Source organism: Bombina bombina, chromosome 1, assembly GCF_027579735.1.
Source record: "Bombina bombina isolate aBomBom1 chromosome 1, aBomBom1.pri, whole genome shotgun sequence".
Classification (NCBI taxonomy): domain Eukaryota; kingdom Metazoa; phylum Chordata; class Amphibia; order Anura; family Bombinatoridae; genus Bombina; species Bombina bombina.
This window is the reverse complement of record NC_069499.1, coordinates 1,216,384,171-1,216,404,985: the sequence shown is the minus strand read 5'-3', so window position 1 is coordinate 1,216,404,985 and position 20,815 is coordinate 1,216,384,171. Positions and strand designations below refer to the sequence as shown.

At 41.8% G+C, this 20,815-nt stretch overlaps 1 protein-coding gene across 1 annotated transcript in view; it reads left to right on the top strand.

Moving 5' to 3' along the window:
- Nucleotides 1-20,554, top strand: part of LOC128664100 (protein NLRC5) — a 429,645-nt gene extending 409,091 nt beyond the window's left edge. The window contains exons 34-37 of the mRNA XM_053718792.1: nucleotides 2,198-2,281; nucleotides 5,727-5,813; nucleotides 5,911-5,994; nucleotides 20,467-20,554. Of these exons, the coding sequence (XP_053574767.1) occupies nucleotides 2,198-2,281; nucleotides 5,727-5,813; nucleotides 5,911-5,994; nucleotides 20,467-20,554 (343 nt within the window). The remainder of the gene's footprint in view (nucleotides 1-2,197; nucleotides 2,282-5,726; nucleotides 5,814-5,910; nucleotides 5,995-20,466) is intronic.
- The last annotated feature ends 261 nt before the right edge of the window (nucleotides 20,555-20,815 follow it).

The following is a 20,815-nucleotide window of genomic DNA, read 5'->3' as shown; positions in this document are numbered from 1 at the left end:
TAAGAAAAGAAGCAGAATACATCTATGCCTTTAAAACCTTACATCCAAATGGGCTAAATATGGAATTCGATCTTAACTTCCTAATTTAAGCCCCCAACATAACTAAAAACATTTTTATAGACTAGCAAACAATTCCCTAGCTCCTATAATCGTTCTCTCCAAAAAAACATTTTATAATTTTATAATTTTGAACACTCTGTCACACAAATTTTTTTCATGCTAATTTATATTATGATCATTTTATTTTTTTCATTTTTTCACTTTAAATCTCTGTTCTGTTTTTAGACCATTAGATCTCAGACCGATATAAAATAATATTAATATCACTAGAAGTTCAAAAATAATATCATTTCATGTAGGAAATTGTATACCATTTTATATTATATAATAACACATTTTATTTGCACATGTTTATTAGCACATCCATAACAAATAATTTACTATAGGTTATAATACAAATCGTTAAGATCTTTTTTGAAAAAAAGTTTTTTAAAAATAATTTTTTTGAAAAGGCTTTTTGAAAAAAAAAATTTCATTCACAGTATTATTCATAATAATAAATTCCATTTGCACAAGTTTATTAACACATTCTCAAACAAATAGATCACTAGAGGATATTGTGAAAAAATTGCCAGGAATCTTTAGTGAAAAAATCGTTAAGAATCTCTAAAGAAAAGTTAACTCACAGTACTATAAGTTTTAGAAATTACCCTCTATACATTCAATACACTGATTTTCCATAGTGTCTATTTTTGATATTGTTTAGTATATATTTTTTAACTATAAAGCACAAAGCAAAGTTGCTCAGAATTATACTCCTATAAGAATATCAGTATTTCTATTTATATTTTGTTTATATCTTGTTTATATCATGTTAAACCGGTCAAAAAAACACAAGTAACTGTGTTCAAATCAGCAATAATTGGAGACCGATACCATTGGTTAATATAAAACTCTTTCCACCAATAGGGACATATCCTTACCCTATATAAGAACTGTTTAGAGACTTAGTGGGCATCTTGATAAAGGCCCCAGGCCGAAACGCGTAGATTTGCCCACTATAGCTGTGACCAAGCTATTCTAACTGTACACCAACGGTTCTTGGAACCAATATAGCTGTGATCTAGCTATCTAAACTGTATACCAACGGTTCTTGGAACCCCCATTTACTTGAAGACACTATTCCATTTTTACGGACCCAGCAATTAATCAGATCGTCTGGATCGTATTACCTCATTGAGGTTTGAAAAACAACAATCACACCCGGTTGGACCACTAGCTATTATTAATAGCAACCAGGATTGACATCAAACACCTCTGGGATTGTGTGTATATACCCTTGGATTCAACACTTCACTTTTTATTATGGAATAAATGTGATGGCACTTTTGAAACATTTTGCCCATACTTTGCATCTGAATAATTCTGGACGCATATAAAGGCTGAGCGGAATCAACCTATCAGTTTCTACCTTCCACTAACACTATCAGTGAGTCACCAACACACGTGACCAGGAAGGACAGTCTGAATACACATCGCCCTCTTTGTGATTTACACACAGCCCTTTGGCTGTGTGTAATTTTTCCTGCTAAATTACACAGCCCTTTGGCTATCAAATACGGGATCCTTACATCAAGGTTCACTTGTTTCCACAGTTATTTTTATCACAGTAATTTTTTCAGTCACAGACTGTTTTTTAAGATACGTTTTAATCCACTGCAGTGAGAAATTTATTAAGTATATGCATATCGTTTTTTGAGCTCGAGCATTTGTTTCCATTCAACATTGTCTTATTGCAATATAAAGTGCTACTTTGTAACCAACATTATCTCCACTGTAAAACTTTAACAATATACGGATTATATGTCAGATTTCTGAACCTATATAAATTGTTTTATAAGCTTCGGCTTCTATGCTGTCAAATGATCTTTATAACCTTCAGGAGCAATCGTTATATTATAAAGGTTATTTAATCACTGGGAATATAACCTCCATGTTTATATTCAGAGGAAATTACCAACTGCTATTTCTCCCATAGAGAACTAAACAGCAAGTAATATTTAGGCAAGTTATTTTTTATAACACCATAAAGAATGTTTATTGACAATTGACAGTTAATTTGATTTGCTTTATCAGTGCATAATAGTAACATTCTTGTGTTTCTTAAAGATTTAAAGTCCATATTTTGCCATTTTAGTTTTTCTCACAATGATATTGAGGAAAAAGGCGCCATTGATTTGGCAAATATGTTGACTGAAAAGAGGAGGCTGCAAATAATTAAGTAAGTTCTCTTTATAATCCTGTTATTTTATTTCTCTAATCTTTTCCCCCTTGTCTTTACTACCTATATCTCAGCCCCTTGATCTGACTACCTTTGGATCTCACCTTTACTACCTCTTTCTCTTTCTCCCTTGCATTTACTGCATCTTCTTGAGCTTACGGCCGGCTTCGTGTCTCAACCTAGTGCTTACTACCTCCTTCTTTTCTCCTTAATTTCAATGCCCCTACCCCATGTTATTATTAATACCATCCCCCCTTACCTTTACTGCCCCACCTCATATTATTATTAATACCATTCCCCCTTACCTTTACTGCCCCACCTCATATTATTATTAATACCATTCCCCCTTACCTTTACTGCCCCACCTCATATTATTATTAATACCATCCCCCCTTACCTTTACTGCCCCACCTCATATTATTATTAATACCATCCCCCCTTACCTTTACTGCCCCACCTCATATTATTATTAATACCATCCCCCCTTACCTTTACTGCCCCCTACCCCATATTATTATTAATACCATCGCCCCTTACCTTTACTGCCCCACCTCATATTATTATTAATACCATCCCCCCTTACCTTTACTGCCCCACCTCATATTATTATTAATACCATCCCCCCTTACCTTTACTGCCCCACCTCATATTATTATTAATACCATCCCCCCTTACCTTTACTGCCCCCTACCCCATATTATTATTAATACCATCCCCCCTTACCTTTACTGCTCCACCTCATATTATTATTAATACCATCCCCCCTTACCTTTACTGCCCCCTAACCCATATTATTAATACCACCCCCCCTTACCTTTACTGCCCCACCTTATATTATTATTAATACCATCCCCCCTTACCTTTACTGCCCCACCTCATATTATTATTAATACCATCCCCCCTTACCTTTACTGCCCCCTACCCCATATTATTATTAATACCATCCCCCCTTACCTTTACTGCCCCACCCCATATTATTATTAATACCATCCCCCCTTACCTTTACTGCCCACCCCATATTATTATTAATACCATCCCCCCTTACCTTTACTGCCCCACCCCATATTATTATTAATAACATCCCCCCTTGCCGTTAATACCCCATACCCTTAATACCATATCTCCCCCTTGCCTTAACTGCCACTACCCTATGTTGTTATTAATACCATCTCCCCCCTTGCTGTTAAAACCCCTATCCCATGTTATTATTAATACCATCCCCCCTTACCTTTACTGCCCCACCTAATATTATTATTAATACCATCCCCCCTTACCTTTACTGCCCCACCTCATATTATTATTAATAATACCATCCCCCCTTACCTTTACTGCCCCCTACCCCATATTATTATTAATACCATCATCCCCTTACCTTTACTGCCCCACCCCATATTATTAATACCATCCCCCCTTACCTTTACTGCCCCACCTCATATTATTATTAATACCATCCCCCCTTACCTTTACTGCCCCCTACCCCATATTATTAATACCATCCCCCCTTACCTTTACTGCCCCACCTCATATTATTATTAATACCATCCCCCCTTACCTTTACTGCCCCCTACCCCATATTATTATTAATACCATCCCCCCTTACCTTTACTGCCCCACCCCATATTATTATTAATACCATCCCCCTTACCTTTACTGCCCCACCCCATGTTATTATTAATACCATCCCCCCTTACCTTTACTGCCCCACCCCATATTATTATTAATATCATCCCCCCTTACCTTTACTGCCCCACCCCATATTATTATTAATACCATCCCCTCTTGCCGTTAATACCCCATACCCTTAATACCATATCTCCCCCTTGCCTTAACTGCCACTACCCTATGTTGTTATTAATACCATCTCCCCCCTTGCTGTTAAAACCCCTATCCCATGTTATTATTAATACCATCTCCCCCTTGCCTTTACTGCCCTCTACCCCATGTTATTATTAATACCATCTCCCCCTTGCCGTTAATACCCTACCCCATGTTATTATTAATACCACCCCCCTTACCTTTACTGCCCCACCCCATATTATTATTAATACCATCCCCCCTTACCTTTACTGCCCCACCCCATATTATTATTAATACTATCTCCCCCCTTGCCTTTAATACCCCATACCATATCTCCCCCTTGCCTTTACTGCCCCTACCCTATGTTGTTATTAATACCATCTCCCCCCTTGCCGTTAATACCGCTACCCCATGTTATTGTTAATACCATCCCCCCTTACCATTAATACCCCATACCCCATGTTATTATTAACACCACCCCCCCTTACCGTTAATACCCCTACCCCATGTTATTATTAATACCATCCCCCGTTGCCGTTAATACTCCTACCCCATGTTATTAATAACACCATCCCCCCTTGCCGTTAATACCCCTACACCATGTAATTATTAATACCATCCCCCCTTGCCATTAATACCCAATATCCCATGTTATTATTAATACCATCTCCCCCTTTGCCTTTTACTTCCCCTACCCCATGTTATTAATACCATTCCCCCCTTGCCATTGCAACCCCATACCCATGTTGTTGTTATTAACATATCTCCCCTTGCCTTTATTGCCCCTACCCCATGTTATTATTAGAGATATGAAACCCCCCAAAAATATTTTGTGATTCAGACAGAGCAGTCAGTTTTAGAAAAGTTTCCAGTTTAGTTCTATTATCAAATTTGCTTTGTTCCATGATATCCTTTGTTGAAGAGATACCTAGGTAGGTTTCTGGAGCACTACATGACAGGAAATAGTGCTGCCATCTAGTGCTCTCGCTAATGTATGACATTCTTGCAAAACTGCTGCCATATAGTGCTTCAGACACATGCACACTCCCAAGCTTACGTCCCTGCTTTCCAACAAAAGATACCAAGAGAACAAAGTAAATTTGATAATAGAAGTAAATTAGAAAGTTGTTTGCATGATCTTTTTGAATCATGAAAGAAACAAATGTGGGTTTGATGTCCCTCAAAGGAGTAGGCATAACTCATTCAATGCCAAAGCTATGATTTACAGTCATCTCTAGTATCTAAAGGGTTAATGTGGGGTTTCTCCTCCTCTGATGACACAATTTGTCAATCCTATATATTTGTTATATTGTTTGGTCATTTATATTTGTTTGTCAGCCTTCTGTGCTTATGGTCCAGTGTTTGTTATGCCACGTGTAGCTCTGGTGTCATGGAATTCTTCCCTGAAGCTATTTTCATATTAGAGTTTGGCTCTGCCCTGATCTGTAAAAGCCAAGTCTGAAGATGTTCACAAGATCAGGATTTTTATGTCAATCCAGTGACATCTAAAGATGTGAGAGCTTTAACAAGGAAGCTCCGTTCTCTTCAGTAAGGGCCTTATATGATGTAGGGGAACGTGACTTAGGTTTTAGTTCTAAGTCAGGTAAAAAGTGTTTAATGGATGCCACATTTACTGTTTTTTTTTTAGTGTCTCCAAATGCTTTTCTGTAGCCTGTGAAGGAGGTAGACAGTTTGTCCAAGAGCTATCCAAATGTCATGAAGTTCTGGAGATCCAGTAAGTTCATTGGTATCTTTATAATAACAGTTGTAACACTCTGTATAAATCCACCACACTCCATATTACTAAAGCTCATCTTCATTGTTTCCTCCAGTTTATCCGCTGTCAATCTGGATGACGTCTCACTCTTGACATTGTCCCAAGGACTGCAGAAGATGCTCTCCATAAAGAAGCTGATGTATGAACTTGTCATATGTGGTTCTTTAGATCAAACATTAAAGGGATATGAAACCGAAACATTTTCTTTCATGATTCAGATAGAGCATGGGATTTTAAGCAACTTCATCATTTACTTCTATTATCATTTTGTCTTCGTTCTATTGGTATCTTTTGTTGAAAAGCAGGGAGTCAGCCCATTTCTGGAGCACTAAAAGGCAGCAGTTTTGCAAGAATGTTATTCATTTGCAAGAGCACTATATGGCAGCACTATCTAGGTATCTCTTCAACAAAGAATATCATGGGAACTAAGAACATTTGATAATTGAAGTACATTTTTTGGGTTTCATATTCTTTTTAATACAGTAATATGTATATAACACTGAGAAGAAATTGTAATATTATTGACACGTACAATTAAAGGAGTGCAGCAGTAATTTCCCACAAATGTTTTATGGTTCTAAATTAAGTTGATCTGTCACCTCAAACCAAAATTACATTTGAAACAGACTGGGCCTTGTAGCAGCCATGTTTTTTTCTTTTTTTTTTTTTGGAGGGGGGGGGGGGTAGTAATATATTTTTATTTATTAAGATTTTGTCTTAAGATGGTTGTTTTTACACACACACGCGTGCAAAGCCCAAATGGAACTGTTACATAATCCAGAATTTGACAATTATATATATTTTGTTAAGTAAAATGATTAAATGTTACAGTTTTTCTGCACTCTTGTATCCTGTATTAGGCTTTGAGCTTGCTTCAGAAGTTAGGCGCACAGGAGCAAGTGGCCACTCGAACAGGGAAATTTGATATCAGCAGCAGAGAGGAAAACAAACACTACAATACTTTCTCAGGCTCCTTAAGAAATTATTTAAACTTGGTGTAGATTTCATAACTGCCCTTTAACAGTGACATCTCTGGCTTATACCAAGCTTTTTCATGCAAATTATTTATTTGAATGTTGCACACTGATAAGATACCATATTGTATTTTTTCATATTTGTTATGGTAAATGATTATCAGTAACCCCTGAAACTCTTTGTTGAACTACTATTATAAATACCTGTATGTCACGCCGCTCCTCCGTTCTCCTGTGGCCGTTGCCAGGGACGCAGGTGGTCCTCCTGTTGCTAGGGATGCAGCGGTGTAACTATAGCACGTGATGACGTCATCACCGACCACCCTGTCTTCTGATGCCGGTCCGGTTCCCTCCTGTGGTGCGAATCCTACCCTATGTAAGTGCCTCAGTCACTCTCACCTGTGCCCAAGTATAGGTGTTACTTTGTGTGCTCCTGGGTGCTGTGTTACTTTGTTGGATATCTATATCGTTACTGAACTCTGCCTGTCTGACCACTCTGCCTGCTTAACGCCTGAACTGCTGGATTGCCATACTGTCGCTGAACCCTGCCTGTCTGACCATTCTGCCTGCTTAACCCCTGAACTACTGGACTGCCATATTGTTACTGAATTCTGCTTGTCTGACAACTCTGCTTGCTTAACCCTTATATTGCTGATTACCTTACCATTGCTGAACTCTGCTTGTCTGACCATTCTATTGGTTTACCCCTGAACTGTTATACTGCTGGATTTCCTTTTGTTGCTGACACCAGCCTGTTCCTGGTCCTTCTATTGGTTTACCCCTGAACTGCTATACTGCTGGATTGCCTTCCTGTTGCCGGACTCTGCCTTCATCTTATTGCCGTGAAGGACTACCCTGCCTCCTGTGGGTACTGCTTACCTCATTTCACAAACTCACTCTGCTCTGGGATATTTCCTATCATTCCACTTGACACCGGGATAAGAAGACTACTGGCCAAGTTTGGTCTGATAGAGGAATATCCCACGAGCATTACATTATACTTGGGCCATGGACCCAAATGAGGTAGTAAGAGCAGTCTCTCTTCAGGGACAGACGCTGGGAACCCATGCCATACACCTGCAGAATGTGGATTCTAAACTAGAAGCTATATCCGCTATGCTCTCCTCACTGGTTGCAGAGAAGAACACTACACCTGTAGTTACACATCTGGCCCCTGCTGCTAGTGCTGCACCTCCTTCCCCTGCTCCTGGAAGTATACCCCAGATACCATTGCCTGACAAGTATGATGGTACTACCGACTGTAGGGGTTTTCTCAACCAGTGCAGGCTTCACGTTCACAATGATACTCACACCTTCCAGTCTCATCAGTCAAAGGTCACTTTTATCATTTTTTTATTGAAAGACAAGGCCCTAGCCTGGGTCTCTCCCCTTTTGGAACAGGACACTTAACTCTTGAACAAAGCTGATGCTTTCATTTCTGCATTATCCTCTGTATTTGGGACTCATGACCGCGCTTCTGCAGCAGAGTACGCCATTGAGTTTCGCACCTTGGCACTTGAGACCAGTTACGACAGCAGTGCCCTTAAGGCGGCCTTTAGGAGAGGCTTGCATGAGCACATCAAGGATGAGCTTACTTATCGCGACCTTCCTTCGTCCCTGGATGAATTCATAACACTTTGTATCAGTCTAGATTCTCGCTTTCAGGAGAGACAAGCTGAGAGAGACAGAACTCGTAGACTCCTTCCCTCTCGTCGTCCTACTCATCCGGTCTCTAGACTATCCTCTACCCCTTCAGCACCTCCAATTACCTCTGTAGAGGAACCCATTGATCTCTCCTCCCTCAAGCCCACAGAATCTGAAAGACAGAGACGAAGGAGATTGAGACTGTGTTTCTACTGTGGTTCTAACTCACATCAACAAAAGAACTGTGATATTCTGCCAGGAAAAGCCAATTCTTAGAGGATAAAACTGGGGTACCTCTAAGCATGGTCTCTACTAAATCCCCTCACTCTTCTCGGATTCTGGTACCTGTTACCCTTACCTTCCTTCAGAATTCTGTCCACGCTCAAGCCTTCATTGATTCAGGGGCAGCTGGAAATTTTCTTGATCACCGTTTTATGATTCAGGCAGCGTTGCCTCTTCTGCAGAAAAAACAATGTCTCAAAATAACTACTCTGGATGGCACTCCCCTTGGATCAAGGTTAATCCATTTCGAATCAGCACCCCTAACCCTGACTGTGGGAGTCCTTCATACCGAACAGTTGCAGTTCGATGTCATTCGTTCCCCAGCACAGCCTGTCATCCTTGGTCTTCCTTGGCTTCGTATACACAAACCGTAATTTGACTGGACTGAGGGACAGTTGGCCTCCTGGGGTTCATTCTGCTTCCACTCCTGCCTGGCTAAGGTTACTCCTCTGCACCACATCTCCATAGCCAATCTACAGACCCCTTCAAGCCTTCACTCAGTATACACAGATTTTACTGATGTGTTTGAAAAGAAAGCAGCTGATGTGCTGCCACCCAATTGTCCTTACGACTGCAAAATAGGCCTCTTTCCTGGAGCCCCACTTCCTAAAGGGAGGACTTATCCACTCTCCAAAGCTGAAACCAAGGCCATGGAGGATTATATTCAAGAGAACCTAGCTAAAGGTTTTATTCACCCTTCCTCTTCTCCTGCCAGGACTGGCTTTTTCGTCAGTAAGAAGGATCGTGGGCTTAGACCCTGTATCGACTACAGAGACCTAAACAACATCACTATCAAGAATCGCTATCCTATTCCTTTAATCACTGAATTTTATGATTCGCTCCAAAATGCTTGCTACTTCACTAAGTTGGATCTACGTGGGGCGTACAATCTTATTCATATCTTCCCAGGGCATGAATGGAAGACTGCCTTCAACACGAGATCAGGGCATTACGAATACCTCATAATGCCTTTTGGGCTGTGTAATACCCCTGCAGTCTTCCAAGCATTTGTCAACGATGTCTTTCGTGACCTCCTCAAACGCACTGTAATCGTCTATCTGGATGACATCCTTATTTTCTTCTCCACCCTTGAGGAGCATCATGAGCACGTGAGACAGGTACTTCTTTGCCTCAGAGACCATTCTCTGGTAGCCAAACTGGAGAAATGTGAGTTTGATCAAGTTCAGATCCAGTTTCTTGGCTATGTCATCTCAAAGTAGGGTTTTGCCATGGATCCTTCTAATTTTACCGCAGTTCTGGAATGGCCTCAACCCACCTCATTAAAGGAACTACAGAGATTTTTGGGGTTCTCCAATTATTACTGCAAGTATACAAAGAACTTTTCCCAAATAGTTGCTCCACTCACTGAGTTAACTAAATGGAACAAAGACTGCAAAAATTGGCCTCCTGAAGTCGTGGATGCCTTCTCTCATCTGAAAAAGGCAGTTTGTTCTGCTCCTGTACTCCGCCATCCTGATCCTGACCTGCAGTTCAATTTAGAGAATGACGCCTCCAAGATTAGAGCTAAAGCAGTCCTAACCCAAAGGGATCCTTTAACCTCCTAGTGGCACCCTGTTGCCCTTTTTCTCCAATGCTTTACTCCTGCAGAGAGAAATTACAATGTGGGTAATCGTGAACTCTTAGCCATTAAGATGGCCCTGACTAAATGGCGTCATTAGCTAGAGGATACTGCCAATCCCGTTTAGATACTCACTGAGCACAAGAATTTGACGTACCTACAGACTGCTCATCGACTCAATCCTCGACAGGTCAGGTGGGCCTTGTTCTTTTTCCGTTTTAACTTTGTAGTCTCTTATCTTCCTGGGACCAAGAATTAAAAGGCTGATGCCCTTTACCGTCAGTTTTTTCAGTCTAATGACTCTTTTGAAGCTCCTATTGAACACATTATACCCCCCTCCTGTGTAGTTGTTCCACTTACAACTCTCTACTTCAAAAACTGCAATGTGCCCAGTCTAGAAAGCATCCTGAAGCCCATGCGGCTCCTGATATCTTCTTTGTACCTCCGAACCTACGCACCCCTGTGCTATCCTGGGCTCATGACAGCAAACTATCAGGACATCCTGGTTTGACAAGAACCTTTAATCTGCTTTCCCAACATGTATGGTGGCCTACCATGAAGTCTTACTCTCAGGATTATGTTAAAGCCTGCATGACTTGCCAATAAAACTCCCCCGATCCTTGCCTCATGGCTTACTCCAGCCGTTGTCCATTCCCAAACAACCGTGGACACACATAACAATGGATTTTGTTGTTGACCTCCCTCTTTCTGACCATCATACGGTTATCTGGGTTGTGGTGGATCGATTTTCCAGGCTTCCTCATTTCGTGAGAATTGCAACGTCCCAAGCACCCGGCAGCTGTATAAAGGCAAATGTAGAAAAAAGAGACAAGACTCAGGCTTACTTCGTTAGTGCTCGTATATTTCAATGAAGTATATGGCAAAAATACAGGTAACAGACTGGCAACAGCTTGTAGGTCAAACGCGTTTCATATGGACTATATTAACTTCATCAGTGACCATACCTGATTTCCCATAATGCCTGTTTATTTAAGGAGTTTAGAAAACACACCCTTCATTTTCTACCAATTAAATCTATTTGGCATCATTATGGGCGTGTGTATGGGGTACATGTGCTAAAAAAATGAACACAAAAATTAGCAAGATTAACTCTTTCTCATCCAAAAACAAAAATTATTTTATATACACTTAACTCCTGATATTTAATCATACAATGTTCTGTTCAAAATAAACAAAGTAAGCCTGAGTCTTGTCTCTTTTTTCTACATTTGCCTTTATACAGCTACCGGGTGCTTGGGACGTTGCAATTCTATTGTTTTTCTAAGCGGTAGTGGATCGCTTTACACTTAGCACCGGCACAGCTGTTTACCTTGAGGCACGTCATCGTGACGTCAAAGAGGGGGTGTGCCGCCTACGTGAAGCACGCAACACAGTAAACGGCCACAAACAGTGAATGTCTGAGCGCTCCCTGGATGCTACAATTGATTCCTCATTTCGTGCCCTTGGTCAAGCTACCTACTGCCCAAGATATATCATGTCTATTTCTTCTTCATGACATACGCCTTTGCAGTATACCTGTAACAATTGTCTCTGACAGAGGACCTCAATTCGTTTCCACTTAATGGAGAGCTTTTTGCAAACTGATTTGGACCACTGTATCCTTATCTTCTGGCCATCATCCTCAGACCAATGGACTGACGGAGAGGACGAATCAAGATCTCGAAGCCTATCTCAGAGCCTATGTCAATTCTCAGCATACCAACTGGTCAGGACTTTTGCCCCTAGCTGAACTGGCAAGGAACACTCATTGGCACTCATCTCTACGATGCTCTCCATTTCAAGCCGCAGTAGTATATCAACCCTGTCTCTTTCCTCTTTATTTGCTGAGCTTCGTTTCACTGACCTTGCTACCCATTGGCAGCGTATACTCTCTCAGTTACGTTCAGCTGTTTCCAGATACAAGAAACATGACGACTATCATCGAGCTACTATTCATGCTTTTGCTGTTGGTGAGCGAGTCTGGGTCTCTACTCGACACGTTCGCTTACGTCAGCCTTGCCACAAATTGGGTCTTCACTACATCGGTCCTTACAAGGTCCTCAAAAGATTATCTCCTGTTGCCTACAAAGTGGCTTTACCCAGAGCCCTACACATTCATCCTGTCCACATCTCTCTGCTCAAGCCCTACATCACAAACAGGTTTACCCGACTCAGACCTCCTCCTCCGCCTCTCTTGGTTCATGGTGAGCCGGAGTATGAGATTGCCAGGATCCTATACTCCAGGTACAGACGCAGGCAACTCCAATACCTCGTGCACTGGAAGGGTTACTCTATGGCAGATCGTTCATGGGTTCCTGCCCGTCATGTGCATACTCCTTCTCTGATCTCCAGGTTTCATGCTGCACATCCCACCAAGCCTATGCAGGGTCCCGGGGGTACCCTTTAAGAAGGGGTCTTTGTCAAGCCGGTCCTCCGCTATGCTGTGGTCGTTTGCCACAGACACAGGCGGTCCTCCTGTTGCTAGGGATGCGGCGGTGTAACTACAGCACAGTGATGACATCATCACCGCCCGCCCTGTCTTCTGATGCCGGTCCGGATCCCTCCTGTGGCACGAATCCTACCCTATGTAAGTGCCTCAGTCTCTCTCACATGTGCCCAAGTGTAGGTGTTACTTTGTGTGCTCCTGGGTACTGTGTTACTTTGTTGGATATCTATATCGTTACTGAACTCTGCCTGTCTGATCACTCTGTCTGCTTAACCCCTGAACTGCTGGATTACCATACTGTTGCTGAATCCTGCCTGTCTGACCACTCTGCCTGCTTAACCCCTGAACTACTGGACTGCCACATTGTTACTGAACTCTGCTTGTCTGACCACTCTGCTTGCTTAACCCTTATATTGCTGATTGACTTACCATTGCTGAACTCTGCCTGTCTGACCATTCTATTGGTTTACCCCTGAAATGTTATACTGCTGGATTTCCTTTTGTTGCTGACACCTGCCTGTTCCTGGTCCTACTATTAGTTTACCCCTGAACTGCTAAACCGCTGGATTGCCTTCCTGTTGCTGGACTCTGCCTTCATCTTATTGCTGTGAAGGACTACCCTGCCTCCTGTGAGTACTGCTTACCTCATTTCACAAACTCTCTCTTTTCTGGGATATTTCCTATCATTCCACTTGACGCAGGGATAAGAAGACTACTGGCCAAGTTTGGTCTGATAGAGGAATATCCAATGAGCATTACACTGTATTCCTCCTCTTTTCTTATGTTAGTGAGGGAACATACCACTTCTTTCATAAGGTGATGAGAGTCCATGAGCCATTAAGACTGTCACACTTGAGAGGCTGTGTTTCTGTTCCACAGCATGGATTCTGGTAAGATCGTTTACATTTTTACTTATGTTGAAATTGCTTGAAGACAGGGTCACAGTGTGATTCCTTTTATCTTTTATAGAATCATGGGTTAATATCTCATGAGGGAGGTTATTGAACAGTGGGGATTAATCAATTGTGTTTCTTTGATTTATGCTGCTTTATGTGAGATTTATTTTTTGGGCTCATAGACTGTTGTTATGCGGTAACGGAACATACAGGTGTTTTACTTTCACTTTGAACGCTGCACAGCTTGAATGCATTGGCACGCTTTTTCTCATAGCAGGGGCAGTCCTACATTGCGCACCACGTGACCGGGTGCCGTTTTTGAGAAAAATAAAAAGTAAATTTATTTGTATCCTACTGTTGTTAGCGCAAGCTATAGAGGATCCTGATATGCTCCAGGATACTCCCTCTATTCCTAATAGTAATACCTGTCTAGTAATACCTGTCTATATTGTGAGGAGGCCTTAGTGTGCCCGCCCTCTCAACTGTGTTCCATATGCATCAACAAGGTTATTTTGTCTAAGAAGGTTAACCCCTTTAGTACAATTGAGCCATCCACCTCTGAGGACTCGTCGTCCCGTGAGGTGCGTACCCATCTATCATCTCCATTGTCTCATGCAACTTCCCGTCTGTCTGGAGGGAGCCTTTTACCATCAGACTTTACCGCGCAGTTAAAGACGGCGGTGTCTGAGGCCCTTAATGCTTTACCTCACCCTGCTAAGCGCAAGCGAAAGGTTAAACACAGCTCTTCGATCCCGGGACATCCAGTGATTTACTTGATTTGTCTGCCTTTCATGTATCTCAGGATGGGTCACACTCTGAATCTTCAGAGGGTGAAATTTCTGGATCGAAGTCTGCTTCCTCTAGGCCTCCAGCTGCGGAGGAGCCAGCCTTTAGATTTAAAATTGAACACTTACGTTTTCTTCTAAAGGAATTTCTGTCTACTTTAGAGGTTCAAGAGGCCAAGTTGCCTGATCAATCTTTGATCCCTAAATTAGACAGAGTGTACGAGGACAGGGTAGCGCCACTAAATTTTCCTGTACCCCGTAAAAATGGCGAACGAATGGGATAGAATTGAATCTTCCTTTTTTCCTTTGTCTGCCTTTAAAAAATTGTTTCCAGTCCCGGACTCTCAGCTAGAGTAGTGGGGTTCCGTCCCTAAGGTGGATGGTTCTATCTCCACATTAGCTAAACGTACTACTATCCCTCTTGAGAATAGCTCGTCTTACAGAGAGCCGATGGATAAGAAAATGGAAACTTTTCTCAGGAAAATGTTTCAGCATACAGGATATTTATTTCAACCGGCAGCGGCTGTTGCCTCGGTTGCTGGAGCCGCGGCCACTGGTGTGACTCCTTAACGGAAATTATCGAGGTGGAGGATCCCCTCAACGTTATACAGGAAAGAATTAAAGCTTTAAGAATTGCTAATTCTTTTATATGTGATGCAAACATGCAGATTATTCGCCTGAATGCTAAAATCTTTGGTTTCTCAGTGCAGACGCATCGGGCGCTCTGTCTGAAGTCCTGGTCTTTCCCTACCTTTTAAGGGAAACATTTTATTTGGTCCAGGCCTGGACTCCATTATCTCCATGGTTACAGGGGGCAAGGGTGCCTTCCTACTGCAGGATAAAAAGAACAAATCTAAGGGACAAGGATCTAATTTTTGTTCCTTTGATTCTGAGAAGTCTCAGCGTCAGAAGTCCTCCTCTAAGCCTAAGCAAGCCAAGAGCACTTGGAAGCTGGATAAATCCTGGAATAAATCCAAGCAGAACGAGAACAAGTTGGCATGAAGGGGCAGCCCCCGATCCAAAGCTGGATCGTGTAGGGGGCAGACTGTCACTGTTTTCAGATGCTTGGTCGAGGGACTTGCAGGCTCCGTGGGTCTTGGAGGTAATAGCTTAGGGATACAAGATAGGTTTCAAATCGCATCACCTCAGGGGCAGTTTTCTCCTCCCAAGCCTGTCTTTAAAACCAGAAAAGAGGGAAGCCTTTCTGGCGCGCGTGCGGGATCTGTCCTCCTTATGGGTCATTGTCCCGGTTCCTATAGCAGAAAGAGGTTTGGAATACTACTCAAATCTGTTTGTGGTCCCAAAGAAGGAGGAAACTTTCCACCCAATTCTGGACCTAAATTGATTAAACAAGTTTCTAAATGTCCACTCTTTCAAGATGGAGACAATAAGGTCCATTCTTCCTCTAGTTCAGGATTGAAAGTTCATGACCACTATAGATCTGAAGGAGGCCTACCTTCATGTTCCAATCCACAGGGACCACTTCCAGTTCCTAAGGTTTGCGTTCCTGGATCAGCACTTCCAGTTCATCGCACTTCTGTTTGGTCTAGCTACGGCCCCAAGAATCTTCACAAAGGTTCTAGGAGCTCTCCTGGCTGTCGCCAGAACCCAAGGTATAGCAGTAGCTCCCTACTTCTACGACATTCTGGTTCAAGCGCCATCCTTTCGTCTAGCAGAGTACCATTCGGTTTCTCTTCTCTCTCTTCTTCGATCACATGGATGGAAGATAAACTTAGAGAAGAGTTCTTTCATCCCAAGCACCAGGGTAGAATTCCTGGGCACTATAATAGATTCAGTATCCATGAGGATATTTCTAACCGACCAGACCCGGTGCAAGCTAGCTTCATCATTTCTTGCCTCTGGACCTCCTTAAGGCCATCTGTGGCTCAGTGTATGGAGGTAATTGGTCTCATGGTGTCCAGCATGGACATAATTCCTTTAGCCAGGTTCCGTCTCAGACCACTACAGCTGTGCATGCAGAGGCAGTGGAACAGCAATCATTCGGATCTGTCTCAACAGATTTCCCTGGACAACCGATCGAGAGAATCGCTCTCTCGTTGACTCTGTCCAGATCATCTGTCCCTGAAGGACATCCTTTCTAAGACCATCCTGGGAGATTGTGACTACGGACGCGATCCTCTCAGGATGGGGAGCTGTTTGGGGTGCCAAGAAGGTACAGGGCCTTTGGTCGCAGGAGGAACGCTCACTCCCGATCAACATTTTGGAGCTTCGAGCAATCTACAATGCTCTGAAAGCTTGGCCTCTTCTGGGTTTGTCCCAGTTTATCAGATTCCAATCAGACAATATAACCTCAGTGGCTTACAACAAACATCAGGGGGGAACGAGAAGCTCCCTAGCAATGAGGGAAGTATGTCGGATTCTGGAGTTGGCGGAGGACCACAGCTGTTTGCTGTCAGTGATCCACATTCCAAGTGTGGACAACTGGGAAGCGGACTTTCTCAGCAGACAATGCTTTCATCTGGGGGAATGGTCTCTCCATCCCGAAGTGTTTGCGGAGATATGCTTCAGGTGGGGGACACCGATATAGATCTCATGGCGTCTCATCTCAATACCAAACTACCCAGATAAGGGTCGAGGTCCAAGGATCCTCAGGCGGAGCTAATAGATGCATTAGCGGTGCCTTGGAGGTTTAATCTAATCTACCTTTTTCCGCCTTTACCACTCCTTCCTCGAGTAGTGGCCTGCATCAAGCAGGAGCAAGCGTCAGTAATTCTGATTTCTCCATCTTGGCCGCGAAGGATGTGGTTCGTGGACCTAGTGAGGATGTCATTCGGATAAGGCTGTCCTACAAATTAAGTTAGGGTTTCTCCCTAAAGTCGTGTCAGACCGCAACATCAATCAAGAGATTGTGCTCCCTTTTTTGTGTCCTAATCCTTCCTCTTCGAAGGAACGTTTACTTCATATTCTGGACGTGGTTCGTGCCTTGACGTTTTATCTTCAAGCTACTAAGGATTTTAGACAAGTTTCTTCCTTATTTGTGGCATATTCTGGGAAGCGTATGGGCCAGAAGGTCTCTTCGACTTACTTTTCCTTTTGGTTGAGGAGCCTTATCTGTGTAGCCTATGAGACAGCGGGACATAGACCTCCTCAGAATTACGGCTCATTCTACTAGAGCAGTGGCTTCCTCTTGGGTCTTTAAGAACGAGGTCTCTATGGATCAGATTTGTAAGGCGGCAACCTGGTCCTCCTTACACACTTTTTCTAAATTTTACAAGTTTGATGTTTTTGCTTCAGCTGAAGAAGCCTTCGGGAGAAAGGTTTTGCAGGCTGTGGTGCCCTCAGATTAGGGTCCGCCTCTCTTTTTGTCCCTCCCATTTTCATTCAGTGTCCTCTAGAGCTTGAGTATAAGTTTCCCAACAGGAAGGAATGAAGCCGTGGACTCTCCTTTTATTAAGAAGGAAAACATAAATTATGCTTACCAGATAATTTCATTTCCTTCTGTACAATGAGAGTCCACGGCCCCCGCCCCGTTTTCTCAGATGGGCGGCCCCCTAAATTATCATTTTCTTCTGGCACCTTTTATACCCTAATATTTCTCCTACTGTTCCTTGTTCCCTCGGCAGAAGGACTAGGGGAAGTGGGAGAGGTATTTAAGCCTTTGACTGGGGTGTCTTTGCCTCCTCCTGGTGGCCAGGTTCAGTATTTCCCAACAGTAAGGAATGATGCTGTGGACTCTCCTTGTACAGAAGGAAATGAAATTATCTGGTAAGCATAATTTATGTTTTTCATACAATTTCTATGATCACAATCTTCTACTTCTATTTTGGGGCACATATTTATCCATACATCAACTTATTTACTCAAAATGAATGTGCCAAAAGAAATTGTCTATCCGCAGGGTTATAAACAGCCTTTTGACAATTTACAAAAAAGTTTCTTTTTTTCAGATTTCAATTTCCAAGAAAGCCGATATTTTAGGTTTTATGAATGTTTAAATGTTCAAATATGTTCCTGTAATTTACTTGGTGTTCATCCACATAACTTTATTAAAATGTTCAATAAATACTTCTATTTTACACTATAGTCAATAGCTAATGCTTCTTTTTTGGGGCATTCGGGTAGTTTAACTTGAACAGCATTTTAAAAAGGTCATGAATTTTATTGTGTACCTGTTTTTTTATGTAAAGTAAAAAAGAGAAAAATCTCTGTGCACAATATTTCTATATACACTGAATTAATGCTATCAAAAAGCATGTGTCCATACCCAGGGTTATACATATCCTTTTGACAATGTCCAAATTACATTTTATTTCAATTCCCAAGTGCACATACGCCCCTTTTTATGGGCAGAACTATTTTTGTTCCTATGAATAATGTTTGGTAAATGGGTCAATTTCAATTGTGACTCTTCTGGAGGCCGCATCAGCATAGCCAACGTCAGAAAATGTTCCATAATATAGGCTGTGGAGTACTGGAATGAATTTGTCTAAAGACAAAATTTGCCTTAAATCAGTCAAGCCATACAACCAGAGGCGAGATGAATAGTTACTTTTGTATTGCAAACAAAAGAGGGCATATTATTATAGTTGTGACATATGATTTGTTAGTCATACAAATCACAATGTATATTGAACACAACACAGGCAGTAAGTATTTCCAAACAATAACTGTGATGCCGTGCGAACAAATATATTTGACTAATAATTTCTGCCTTTTTTTGGAGCAAAACATTTCATACATATCCAGTGTAATTTGTGACTGTTTTTTAGGGCAGAAAACTTGCGAGTTCTGTTAAATAAATTTACCCCAAAGTTACCCTTTAAATGAAATAATTTAGGGGCCCATTTATCAAGCTCCGAACGGAGCTTGTGGGCCCGTGTTTCCGTCCTCAGACTCGCCAGAAACACGTTATGAAGGCGGACAGGAATTGCCAGAAATCAACCGATCGAGTACGATCGGGTTGATTGACACCTCCCTGCTGGCGGCCGATTGGCTGCAAGTCAGAAGGGGGGCGGCGTTGCACCAGCAGCTCTTGTGAGCTGCTGGTGCAATGTTAAATGCGGAGAGCGTATTGCTCTCCGCATTCAGCGAGGTCTTGATCCGCACTGTCGGATCAGGTCTGCAAGACCTTTAATAAATAGGCCCCCAAGTGTCAATTTGTCTGTATTCATAGAAATAGTAATATAACATAAAGATTCAACAAAGAGATCAAACATTGATTTGCCTTAGTGTTATATATTGTACTCTTGATTAATAAGTAGCAGCTGCCTACAATAATTTACTACTGTGTATATATATATATATATATATATATACTGTATTTATATATGATCAAATAAAACCAGTTGCTGATGGTGGACTCTTTTTTTGCACATATTGGGAAACATATTGTGTAACACAGAAAATACTTTTTGCTGCAATAATTAAGACTAATACAATCCATAGTCAGGGGCCGGTTTATCAATGTCTGTCCGACATGATACGCTGTAGCGTATCATGTCTGACAGACATCGCTGAATGCCAATAGCATACGCTGTTGTCATTTAACATTGCACAAGCAGTTCTGGTGAACTGCTTGTGCAATGCCGCACCTGCAGATTCGTGGCCAATCAGCTGCTAGCAGCGGACCAGTTAAGGAGCAGCGGTCTTAAGACCGCTACTTCTTAACTCCTGTTTCCGGCGAGCCTGAAGGCTTGCGCAGAAACAGGGGCATAAGGGCAGTTTGGCCCTTGATAAATTGGCCCCTCAGTGTTAAAGGTACTTCAGTTTCCCATTAATGCTCATTTGTTTGGTGACCACTCTGAATCATAACTGAAGCATATTGAGAAAGAAAAGGCCATTTTCAGACTTACTTAAATAATATAACACTTTGTTTTTTTTTAAACAGATTAAAAATCATATTGACTTTATTAGTTTAAAAAGCTCTGGTTTAATTATAAAGCAAAGGCTTAAAATGCTTCAGATTCCTTCAAGCAATTCATGTAGCATAAATTGGTCTTTAAAACACTACACTGATTTAACCCTGTGTTTCTCTTGTTTTTCAGAATCAGCAACAACAGCATTGGTTACACAGGAGTCTCTCACCTGGCAGAGTCTTTGAGCACATGCACCTGCATGGAAGAACTGGAGTAAGTTTATTGTAGGTTTTAAAACTGCTCGAGCAAAAATGTTTTACTTTCAACTAGTATTATAAGCACAAGAATACGATTGTTATTGAGTTTGCCTGAGTGGTATTAACACTTTTTTTTTTTTTTTTTAATTTTTTATTGAGGTTGTGCAAAATATTACAACTCTTTATGCAATAACATATAATAAGACAAATGAAAATGGTACAGTGTGGTTTGACAACTTCCTTATGGGAATATAAAATTCACATTTTACATAAAACAACGC